This window comes from Pelodiscus sinensis, chromosome 28, assembly GCF_049634645.1.
Source record: "Pelodiscus sinensis isolate JC-2024 chromosome 28, ASM4963464v1, whole genome shotgun sequence".
In the NCBI taxonomy this organism is placed as follows: domain Eukaryota; kingdom Metazoa; phylum Chordata; order Testudines; family Trionychidae; genus Pelodiscus; species Pelodiscus sinensis.
In genome coordinates, this window is record NC_134738.1 from 3,904,339 (window position 1) to 3,916,362 (window position 12,024).

Below are 12,024 nucleotides of genomic sequence, written 5' to 3' on the forward strand. Positions count from 1 at the left end.
GATCCCTTAACGAGGGCCCAGGCAAGTTACAATGTTCCCCAACAGGTTTCTCTGTGTTGCCTTTTCGGATCTCGGATGTGTGTCCATTAATTATTTCTCGTAGAGACTGTCCAGTTTGGCCAATATCCATGGCAGAAGGGCATTGCTGGCACTTGATGGCATTTTATAGGGCAGTTACTTCCGGCACCTACTAATCAAGGTTGACTTCTCATTACTTGTCTCATGACAGTGCCTTGAAGCCAGGAGGGACACATTGGGTTGGGTACCAGAAAATCATATCACAAGATCTTACAGTCTAGGGGCCTATGCCCTGACGCATCAGCATGTCTCTCTCCTTCCCTGCGCTTGTAGCTCGTTAGCAGTCAGACGTGTCTAATCCTTTGAAAGCACTTTGCCATCTGCTGATGAAGAGCGCAACACAGGAGCTGGGGAGTGTTGTTCTTTGGCTCTTCCGACTCGCTGAGCTCTCGCGGCGGAGAGTTCTGCAGGTTAACAATGCAGCTGTGCAAACTAGCAGCTGCTTTTCTCAATGGGAAAGTGGAGGCCGATTCCCTTCCAACCATTCTTGTATTACGAGAGAGGAGAAAGAGGTGCCCTTTAGCCTCATGGGCACAGCACTGGGCTGCTTGGGATATTTGGATTTTATTCCCAGCTCTTCCACTGGCCTCCTTAGTGACTTTAGGTAAGTCACCCTGCCTCAGTTTCCCCTGAAGCACGGTGACTTACCTAAAGTCACCTGTTTGGGGGAATCTCATTGCTCTATAGACGCATGTTGAGATCGACCACTGCAAAGCGCCTTATCAGTGCTCGATGTTACATTTTATTGGATAGATTTCTACCCTGGCCTCTCTTATGAACCCTCTCACAGACCCGACTTTTCAATCTCTCTCTGGTGGTGATTTCCCCACCTCCCGTACAATTGCCGTCTTCCTCTGAGCCTCTGCTGCTGCGCCCTGTTTAAACTGGGGTGATCCCTGCTGCCCCTGGGTGATTAATCCCAGGACAGGCTGCAAAGGTCCCTACAGTTCCTTCTCTGCTTTCTTACGCAGCCTAACACTTTGCTTGCTTTTATGTCCTGCCCCAGAGGCGAGGGAGCAGTCCCCGGAGCTGTGTGCCAGGAAGCCCAAGCCTCTTTCCTGATTGCTCGCTGTTAATTTAGAGTCAAAATATCTGTGGCGGCAGGACCCGACGCTTAGGAGAAGCATCTGCAAAGGGATCTTGCGCTTCGCACGGTGGGAAATTGTCCTTGCGCAGCCCACGGGGCTCGGGGCTGGTGCCCATTCTGAAGAGGGTCCAAAGGCTTAAGCCCCTTCTTTGCTGCCCAGATTTGGGGCTGTTGGGAGGCGCTGCTTTGGCGACGGCGTGAATTAGACCGAGCGGCCTTGGGGCGGCTCTAAGTTACAGCTGTTTGGGGGAATCTGCAGCATCACGTGCCAAGGGCGCTCCCCGTCCTGTGACTGGCAGCTGGGCCAGAGACTGGGGGTCTCTCTCCTCTCCTGCCAGCCTGCTGGGTGCCCCAAACTCCCAGGGCTGCCGTGACCTTTCTTTGGCCCGCGGGGGGCTCTCCTGCAGGGCAGACTGCAGAGCGGTTGGGGGGGGAGGCAGCCTTGCACTGGGTCCTACCTGCCTGCACCCGGGCTCCTGCCCTTCCTCGGGGATCTCAGAGCTTTTTGCAAGAAGGCGTTCCCCACGGTGCTGTGCCGGGCGGCCTTCCCAGCGCTTGGGCCAGCCCCGGAGGCCTTTCCCGCCGGCCAGGCCAGGCCTTCGTCGTCATTGCAGGGTCTGTGTGGAGGGGACAGGGGTCCCGCGTTGCATCAGGGGCATCGCCTTCCTTCCCGGTCCCCAGACTTTCTCCAGCTCCGACAAGGCCTGCAGCCTGCTGGGCTGGCTGCGCCCCAGGCTCATCATGTATCGGGAACCGTATGCGAGGAAGGGGGCAGCTTCCCTCTGTGCCGCCGCCCGTCGAGCATCGTGTGTGATCAGAGAGCAGAGAATCCCGGGGCTGGCAGAGACCGCAGGAGGCATCGAGTCCAGCCCCCTGCCCAAAGCAGGACCAGCCCCGACTCAATCATCCCCGGCAGGGGAGCGGCTTTGCGGCTCACGTCCATACGCCCTGGTCCCGGGCTGGCCAAGCGGTTAGACGTGGCATCTGGCTGGAGCAGCAACACAAGGACCCCGAGGGCATGGGCGGCAGGGGAAGGCCCAGCTGGGGAAGGCAAGCCTGAGCCCCGCCCCTTCCCTCTGAGGCCCCGCCCCTTCAGCACCTCCCCCCAGCCAAGCCCCGCCCATCCCCAGGGCGGTTAGGGGAGAGGGGAAGCGACTTTCCCGTGAGGAGGTGCAGGGCCGGGGGAGGATGCAGAGAAGGATGTTGGGTCAGGTGGAAGGGGAGTGGGGAAGGGCGAGAAATTCCTTGGATGCGGTTCAGCTAATCAGCTGAGTCCTTCACGGCTCATGCAGACTGAGCCGCCAAGCCCTGTAATGGCCCATCCATCAGCGCCTCCCTCCCCGCAGCCCCATCTCCAGAGTCTCACGGGCCAGCGGGCAGCTGGATGGCCAGAGGCGGGGGGGGGGCTTCCTGAGAACCCCACCCTCCCCTCGGTGCCCTAAGGCTGGGAGCAAGGACGAACCTGCCCCATGGCTTCTCCGTGCTCTGCCGGGAGGGATTCCGAAGCCGACTGATGCAGGCAAATCCAGGGCCTTGCTGCAAAGCTGCTAGACTGGGGTCGGGGCGGGGAGGGGGGGTTGTTATATGCACGATGCATGGGGGGGAGGGGCGGTCGACCAGTGGTTCCATCCTGGCTCCACTATCCCCTTTGCCAAGGTGCTAGAGACCCCCCTGGCTGAAGGACTAGCGGATGGAGGTCTCCTATTTAGGAACCTCCCCATGGCTCAGGCAGCGCAGCCCGAACAGGAGAGGCCGGCGCGCTGGCTTCTTAGCCGCCCAGGGCGCTGGCCTTTGGAGCGCACGCAGGAGCTGGACCGGTCCCTGAGCATCGTTAGGAGCCAGCCTGCTCCTCCATCTCAGTGCAAACGCCAGGCCAGCGTGAGGGCTTTTACTACTGACACCCCCGTCCCTTTGGCACCCGGAGCCGGGGACCTAAAGGAGAAGGAGGTCTGGGACTGGAGAACCCAGCATGGCGCCTAAAATAGTGAACCCACTTTTCTATGGGTGCTCCAGTGGCGCTTGGCGAGCAGGGCCCATTACGCTAGGAGCTGTACAGACACATAGAGCGAGACGGTCTCTGCCTGAAGGCGATTACGGTCTGACTGGATCAGATGGCAGGGAGGGAGGAAGCACAGGGAGGTGCGGAGCCTTGCCCCAAAGTCACCCAGCAGGCCTGTGGCTGAGCAGGGACCAGAACCAAGTCTCCTGGGTAGTCCAGGATTCTCTCCACTAGGCCCTATTGCCTTTCTCTACTCCTTGTCCCAGTGTGCTTTTCGGACGCTGTCCCTATAGTACTGCTGAAATGCAGCCACTTCTGGGCCGGAGGGCGGCAGCTAGGGAACAAGGGACGTGCCAGGCCGGGGTGGATGCTGGCCAAAGCCGCCGGAGTAAACCCCGACTCAGACGAGGCAGTTAGGAGTCTGCCTGGATTGGAGCCTGTGATCTCAGGCCTTGCTGGCGTATTCAGGGCCCATTCCCTCTCTCTGCTGCACCACAGGGCCGAGCCCGGCAGGAGAGTAAAACTAGCAGTGCAGGAATCCCACTGGCTGGTCCCCGGGCACTGGGCCCTCGCCCGGCTGCATGTCAGAGCCGAGTTCCAGCCGGAGTGGCCACGCGGCTTTTCCATCAGGCCACTGGGCTGAGATTCGGGGCCTGGGGTGTCTCTTTGCCGTGTCGACGCCCCTGAGGAGTCTGCTGTCGTGACCTGCTCGGGTCCCAGGGCGCATGGGCTGGGGGGCTGGCTGAGAAGCTGGGGAGATTCCCGGGGGGGTCTGAGAACAGGCCGGGATGAGCGCAGCAGCAGGGAGCCGCCGGATGGGCTCTGGCCCCGGAAGTGGCGTGTGCCAGCGCCCTGCGGCCAGGGCTTCGGCTTTGCCAGGAGTCTGTGGCGTGGGCAGAGGGGGGGAGGGATGCGAGTCTGTCTCTCCACAGCGGCTTTTCCCCTTCCCACGCTTCCTAAAGAAACCACCAGCGCGGCGGATCCAGCGGCCTGGCCTCAGAGCGCTGGCTCCCACGGGGCCTGGCCCCTGAGCTCACACCCGCCGCCAGGCCCCTCCGGGTGTCTCTCGCTTCCCTCCCCGGGGCCCCACCAGCCCCTTTCCCGGCGCTGCTCCCAGCCCCCGGGGTCGGCTCTGCCGCCCGCCCCTGGGGGGCTCTTGGTGCCCCCCTTGGAAGGGATCCACAGAGGGGTATTTTGCAGACTGTGTGCCGTCTGGATCCCGGAGCCTGGCCCCCTGCCCTGCGCGTCAGCCCTTTGCCATGCTCCCCACCCCGCCTTGTCCAGGGGTTCTCGAAGTGTGGTCCACGAGCATCCTCCAGGGGGGCTGCAGGCTCGGGGCTCAAACCCCCCCGCAGCTCCAGCCCCGCCCCCTCTGTGAGATTGGAGTGCCAGCTCCAGCTTCCCCTGGGCCGGGGGAGCCTCGCAGGCCGGTCCGGATCACGGGGCGAGGAGGCAGCTCCATGTGCTGCTGCTGAACGGCAGCGCAGGAAACCACTCACCTGGAGGCTTTCCCTGCTGCACCCATTGGCTGGAATTACAGCCAATAGGAGCAGTGGGGGGCGGGGCCTGGGAGTGGTGAATGACGCGGACCCAGGTAAGCGCCCCCCTCAGACCCAGACCCCACAGCCCCATTGCTCTTCCACACCCTCCCTCCCAGACCCCCGGCCCTCAGCCTGCTCCTGCCCCCTCCCTCCTGGCTGGACCCCGCACCCCCACCCCTCCTGCACCCATTTTGTCATTACGGGTGGGTGGCTGGGGGTCTGCGGAAAGGTTTGTGTTGAGCAGATGGAGAACCAGGTGGTGGGGGAGGTGAGCGACCCCCAAGGAAGAGGATCCCCCCAGCCCCACCGAGCTCGTGCACTGGCTGTGCCGCCCCCTCCCTGCTGCGGTTGGCTGAGGGGCGCGGTGGGAGTCGGGAGGGAGCAGACAGGAGGGGACGTGGCCTCAGCCAAGGGCTGGCGGAATTGTGCTCAGTGCCGGAGTCAGCCCAGTCCCCAAGGGGCACTGGTTCCCGAACGGCCCAGCCCCCCCCAGGCCGGACGCCGGCATCTGGTGGCCACGGGACAGCACCTACCGCTGCATCTGTGAGCAACACACTTCCTGCTGGCCTGGCCCGGCCTGCCCAGCCCCGGCCAGACTCCATGGGCCTGTCTCTCAGACCCCAATCCAGAGCTTGGGGCAGGGGGGAGGGGCCGGGCAGGGGGCTTCAAGCCACATTTGGCCTCCCCGTGTTTGGAGGCTGTTCAGAGCCTGGCTTGGCCTCCGGCATAATTCAGAGCAACCCCAAGGCTGCACCAACCTGCGTTCTGCTTCTCAACGGCCCTTCGGGGCACTCTGGCCACACTGGGGACTGAGCAGGGCAGATGTGGGGCTCCTAAACCAGCCCGTTCCCAGAAAGCTGCCCGCGGTCAGACCACGTTAGCGTAAGTGAGACCAGCCTCCTGGACTCTCCTGTGCGTTACTGGTTGCTTCTCCCATCCTGCTCTGCCAGGTGCAGACGAACCTCCGCCCCAACCAGCCTTTGGCCAAGTCTCTGAGGCTACGTCTACACTGCAATGCTATTTCCGGATACCAGAGGGATCCCGAAATAGCTACCTCTCCCCCCTCCCCGTGTCTTTTGAACACATCCGCTATTTCGAAATATAGTGGACGCGCTATTTCGGCGTCCCTGCAGACTTGGTTCCACGAGGAATAAGGGGTGTCTCGCAAGAGCGCTTTACTTTGATATTTGGTGCCGTGTAGACGCGCCAACTTTAGAAATAGCCTATTTCAGAAAAGAATCGTAGCGCAAATTGGGTCTCTCGTTTTGAGCGATGGGCACAGGGTAGACGTACCTTAGGTGAAGCTCTCGGTCTCAGCAGAAAAAAGAACCCGAGCCCCTGGCAGGATTTTGGGGGGAGTAGCTGGCGTGCCCCAGCCATTAAACCCATGGGGCGCTGCAGCTGCTAATGCAGCCTGGCTTGGAGCGGATTGGAGGCTGGTGCTTTTAGCCATTTAAACGTCTTTAATATTTTACATTGAGAGAAACAGGGATCAATGTCTTGTTTATAGCGCCGTGTGCGTGGGGAGTTGCTCCAGGCTTTGTCCTGTGCAAGCGGATTTCCCGGGAGGGGGGATGTGTGGGGAGGGGGTGAACTGCCAGCCCCAGACTGTGCCTGTGGGGGCTCAGATGCTAAGTGCGCGATTAGCTGGCGAATGCGGGGAGGGACACGGCCAGGCCTGCAGCGTAGGGAAAGGGGCCAGGGGGCCATAACAATCGTTTGCACTTTGCAGCTGTCAGGCTGCAGGATGGGAAAGGACCAGCCAGCTTGGGCAGGGGCAGAATAAGGGATGCAGTGCTAGACAAATCTGAAATGATAACTGGCTTAGAAAAGTTCAGCCAGACACTCTGATTTGCCTTCCCGTCTAACACAAGGGGCTGGTTAGGAGGCAAACACGATGCAAGCTGTGACTGGCTGTTACTCTGCCATGTGTGGAATTAACCCGTGGAACTCCCTGCCACTGGATGGCAGAGGGAAAGAGGTCAAAAAGGGGTTCATTTTTATGGTCGTGGCTCTGCCATTCAGCCTAGTTTGAAGCATGTGTGTGTCCCATTGATTTTGATTAATCTTATTTGCATATTGGCGGAATCGTGTCCTAAATGAAGTATTACCAAACCGCTCCATGCTAAAAAGGCCTGAAGCAGGGTTACTTAACCTACGGGCCGCATGTGGCCCGTTTGTTTGCGGCCCACGGGGCAGTTCGGGTTCGCGGGTGGTTAGGATCCTTTGAACACGGCCTCCACTGGGACCACGCTCCACAGCAGCGAGGCGTCTCCCAGGCGGGGTGAGCACTGAAAGACGCAAGCGGACGGGCTGTCTGGAACAGAGGAGTCCAGGGTGTCGGCATTTCCAGCCCCCAGGGAGGAGGTGCATTGTGTGAAAGAAGCTATTTGCATATATTTACATATATATTTGCATGTATCTGCAACCCCACTTCAGTTGCAGCCCTCGGCATGTGCTGTGAGAATCATTGTGGCCCCCGGGGCGTCCAAAGTTGAGTCGCCCTGCGGATATAAACCCCCTGGGGCTTTGATGCCAGAGTTGCATGGCTGCCTGCTATGGAAATTCTGTGGTGTAATCACGGCATAGGTGTGATCTGCAGCTCTGGGCAGTGCCCCTGAAATGCAGCCACCTCTGGGGTGGAGGGTGCCGACTGCTGCGCCACCCTGCAGGGAGGGGAGGGGAGGGGAAGGGCAGTGATTCCCAGGGGCAAACTCTTTTGCTCGTTCCTCCGTGTCCCAAGCAGGGACAATCTCGCTAGCGGGCGAGGTTACAGACGCCGGCAGGTTCGTAGCTCTGCAGCCCGATCGCCATGCACAGGCGACGTACCTGGCGGGGGCTGCAGCATGGTAGCCCGGCTCCCTGGCTGCCAGGGGAGGCTGGGGCCAGGGCTGCAGTGCGGCAGCCCCAGCCCTCCAGGTGGCCCGAAAGGATCGGACTGGGATAGTCCGGGCGTGGCTCCAGGGAGAGACAGGTTGCTGAAGGGGTGTGGCCTCGGACGGAAGGGGCGGGGCTTCAGCTGCCTTCCCCAGCTGGGCCTGCACCCGCCGGCCCTGCCCACGGTGCCTAGAGCTGAGCGCCGAGGGTGGCGCCATCACCCCGCTGTGCAAGGAGACCTGGAGCAATGGGGCCCTCCTTGGTCCCCTGCAGCCTCACTTCCCGTGTGAGGAGCGGGGGCCCGGTGAGGCCCCCTCCCATGAATCAGGAGCTCGGCTTCCCTTGCAGGAGCTTCCGTCCTGCCTGCAGGGCCCCGCTGGCGCCGGGACGAGAGTGGGGACAGAGCCCGGCCCGCTGCAGGGTAAACCGGACGCAGAGACGGGCAGGGCGGCCCACCACATTTTGGCCCCTGAGGCGGGGAGCCACCCTGCCCCCTTGCTTGGGCCCAAACTTTGAAAGGTCTCGATTCTCTGGGTCCTAGAGGCGTCCCCCCCCCCCAGTCTGGCACCTGAGGTGGCCGCCTCAGTTCACCTCGTGGTGAGGCCGGCCCTGGAGACGGGCGCCGGGGGCGGGGGGCCGGGCTCTCACCCAAGCGCCTGCCAGAACTGATCGTCTCGCGCCACATTGAACGCGGGGCGGCGGGCACTGCGCAGCACCTGAGACTTCTGGGGGTGGCAGCATCCTAGGGCCCCTCGTGCTACCCAGCTCCCTGCTAACACCCCCTTTGCCTCCGGATAGGCCGCCTTCCCCTTGTGGGCCCCCGTCGAGTCCTGTCACTTTGTTAGCCTGGCCTTGACTCCTGATGCACGTGTGAACACGCATGGCACATGTGAATGTTTGTCGTGTGAACATGCATGGCACATGTGACTTTTATGACGTGTGCGTACACATGGCATATATGCATGTTTATGACATGTGTGAACATGCACAACACATGTGAACATGTATGGCATGTGTGAATGTTTATGGCGTGTGTGAACACACATGGTTGCGGATGACACTAAGCTGGGGGGAGAGGCAGGGATCGGGTCCAGAGTGACCTAGGCAGATTAGAGGATTGAGCCAAAAGAAATCTGATGAGGTTCAACAAGGCCAAGTGCAGAGTCCTGCCCTTGGGACGGAAGAATCCCAAGAACTGTTACAGGCTGGGGACCGACTGGCTAAGCAGCAGTTCTGCAGAAAAGGCCCTGGGGGTTACAGTGGAGGAGAAGCTGGATGTGAGTCAACAGGGGGCCCTTGTAGCCAAGAAGGCTAATGGCATATTAGGGGCATTAGGAGGAGCATGGCCAGCAGATCCAGAGATGTGATTATTCCCCTTTATTTGGTCCTGGGGAGGCCACATCTGGAGTATTGCATCTGGTTCTGAGACCCCCCCATTACAGAAAGGATGTGGGCGCATTGGAGAGGGTCCAGCGGCGGGAAACCAAAATGATTCGGGGGCTGGAGCACATGACCTATGAGGAGAGGCTGAGGGACTTGGGCTATTTATTCTGCAGAGGAGAAGACTGAGGGGGGATTTGAGAGCAGCGTCCTGCAGGAAGGTTCCAAGAGGCTGGCGAGAGGCTGTTCTCAGTGGGGGCAGATGGCAGAACAAGGAGCAATGGGCTCAAGTTGCAGTGGGAGAGGTCCAGGTTGAATATTAAGAAAACCTATTTCCCTAGACGGGTGGGGAAGCGCTGGGATGGGTTCCCTAGGGAGGGGTGGAATCTCCATCCCTAAAGGTTTTGAAGTCCCAGCTTGACAAAGCCCTGGCTGGGTTGATTGAGTTGGGGTTGGTCCTGCCTTGGGCAGGGGGCTGGACTGGATGTCTCCTGAGGTCTCTTCCCGTGCTATGATTCTATTCTTCTATGTGGATGCACATGGCCCACATGAACACACATGGCACATGTGAATGTTCGCCAGAGTGAACACGTGTGCACACGCGTGGCACACGTGAGTGTTTATGGCACATGTGAACACATGTTTACGACATGCATGAACATGCACGGCACATGTAAACACGCAAGGCACATGTGACTGTACGTAGCACTTGTGAACACACATGGCAAATATGAATGTTTATCGCACGTGAACATGTATGGCACACGTGAACACACATGTGCCTTGTGTGGGTGTGCATAGCATGTTCCTACTCTTTGCGTGTTTTCCATGGTGCCCCAGGCTAGCAGATTTGTCTGGGCCCCTACGTCAGCCAGGACAAGCTGGTGTGTGCAGGCAGGCGTGTGTGCCTGGGCCCACCCAGACCCCACGGGCGGAGGGTGTAGGAGGCCAGGGAAGGCAATGGCGTTCCAAACTGCCTCCCCCATTTAGCACAGCTCCTCCAGTCTCCTGCACTGCAGCCTGCCTGCCTCCCATGCTCTGGAAGGGGCTGCGCTCCCCGAGGGCCTGCCCTCCATGCTGGGAGGGGGGCAGGGCAGGCCAGGTCCGTGAGCCCCCATTGCTCTGGGGGAGGCAGGAGAAGGCTACAGGCCTCCCGTGCGTGGGGGGGGCTGCCCCTTCTGTGGGGTGAGCGGCATGGGCGGGGGTCTCGGGCGGTAGGGACGGGCTTCTGGGCCTGCCTCCCCCGCCCTGGCTTCAGCCGCCACCCGTGACAGACCCTCCGCAGCCGGTTCCCTCCTGGGCTGGCGGGGCGTGGCCCTTGCAGAAGCAGCCCTAAAATCCCAGCAGCCTGGGGAGAGCCTGGCTGATTCTGTCTCCCAGGCGCCCCGCTGCCGCACTCCCGTCCCCTCCGAGGCAGGAGCCGCACGGCTGGGCCCGGGCGCGTTGGGAGCTCCGGGGCCGGTGCCAACGGGCAGGACTCCAGGGGAGTCAGGGCCACTGCGGGCGTCCCCCGATTGTACTGCAACCGGGAGCAATCGGCTGGGGTGCCCCTCCCCGGGGTTGGGTTGTGCTGCGCGCGCTCCCGTGCGTTGCATCCAGCCGCTGGTGCCCGCCTGGATTCTGAGCTTCCTTGCTCCAGCCTGGCTCCCGTGGGCCCCGGGTCGGCGCGCTCCGTGCCCCGGCCCTGCCGAGTCACCTTCCCTGCCAGGCTGCTCTCACAGGCCGCAGCTTCCCGACACACAAACCGACTCCGCTGCTTGTCTGCGACCGGCGGCACGGCTGGGAGAGGCAGCTGGGGCCCCGCTTCCCTCCTCTGGATCAATGCTGCCCCGCGGCCGGCCCCGCGCCAGCCTCCTCCCCCTTGCCGAGGTCTCCGGGTGGGAGTGTGCCTGGGGGGTGGCGTGTGAGGGATTTTATAGCCACCCTGCAGCCAATGGCATTGTGGAGAGGCGAGACGGAGGCGCCGGGCGGATGCTCCATCCGTCAGTGCATCATCGCCAGGCCCGGGGGAGCCCCGCCGAACCTCCTGCTGACCCGGCTGCGCGAAGCAGCCTCCCAGACGGACGGGCGGACGGACGGGCGCTGCGGGATCACAGCTTCGCTGGAGCGACGGGAGTTGGCAGCAGCCGAGCGAGCTGGGTCCCCGGCAGGAGGGATTCTGCTGCTAGGAAAGTTGGCTCCACCAAGTTTGGAAAGTTTGGTTTCTGGCGTCCTTCGCAGTCCGGGCTTTGCCAAGGCAGCTGCTGCGGCCCCCTCCCCGGCAGGGCCTGCCCGCCCCGGGAAAGCCGGCGGAGGAGATAACTCGGCGCTCCCTCTCCAGCGAGGACCCGGAGATGTGAGGTGCCGGGGGGGACCTGGGGCTCGCTCCTGCGGCCCGTCTGCTCCCTGGCCCCCGGGCTCTTGTTGCGGGCGCTGGCGGAGCTGAGCTGGCCCCGGGGGGCGTGAGTCGCATGCCCCCAGCGCCGCGCCGCCCGTCGCGGGACACTGGCCGGCCATGGGCATCCAGGGGATGGAACTCTGTGCCATGGCCGTGGTCATCCTGCTTTTCATCGCCGTCCTCAAGCAGTTCGGGATCCTGGAGCCGATGTCCATGGAAGGTAACCCCCTGCCCTGCCTGCCACTGCTGCCTGGAGCCCAGTACCCCGACCCCCTGCCCTGCCTGCCCCTGCTGCCTGGAGCCCAGTACCCCGACCCCCTGTCCTGCCTGCCCCTGCCGCCTGGAGCCCAGTACCCCGACCCCCTGCCCTGCCTGCCCCTGCCGCCTGGAGCCCAGTACCCCAACCCCCTGCCCTGCCTGCCCCTGCTGCCTGGAGCCCAGTACCCCGACCCCCTGCCCTGCCTGCCCCTGCCGCCTGGAGCCCAGTACCCCAACCCCCTGCCCTGCCTGCCCCTGCCACCTGGAGCCCAGTACCCCGACCCCCTGCCCTGCCTGCCCCTGCTGCCTGGAGCCCAGTACCCCAACCCCCTGCCCTGCCTGCCCCTGCCACCTGGAGCCCAGTACCCCGACCCCCTGCCCTGCCTGCCCCTGCTGCCTGGAGCCCAGTACCCCGACCCCCTGCCCT

At 62.3% G+C, this 12,024-nt stretch overlaps 1 protein-coding gene across 4 annotated transcripts in view; it reads left to right on the forward strand.

Annotated features, from left to right (window-relative positions):
- KCNIP3 (potassium voltage-gated channel interacting protein 3) overlaps positions 1-12,024 on the forward strand; it is an 84,203-nt gene that overhangs the window by 46,918 nt on the left and 25,261 nt on the right. The window contains exon 1 of one of the 4 annotated variants that reach the window (XM_075910720.1): positions 10,833-11,559. The exons of the other annotated variants lie outside the window; for them this stretch is intronic. Within the exon in view, the coding sequence (XP_075766835.1) occupies positions 11,457-11,559 (103 nt within the window). The 5' untranslated portion in view covers positions 10,833-11,456. Of the gene's footprint in view, positions 1-10,832; positions 11,560-12,024 lie in introns of those variants that run through there. 4 annotated transcript variants of the gene reach the window in all.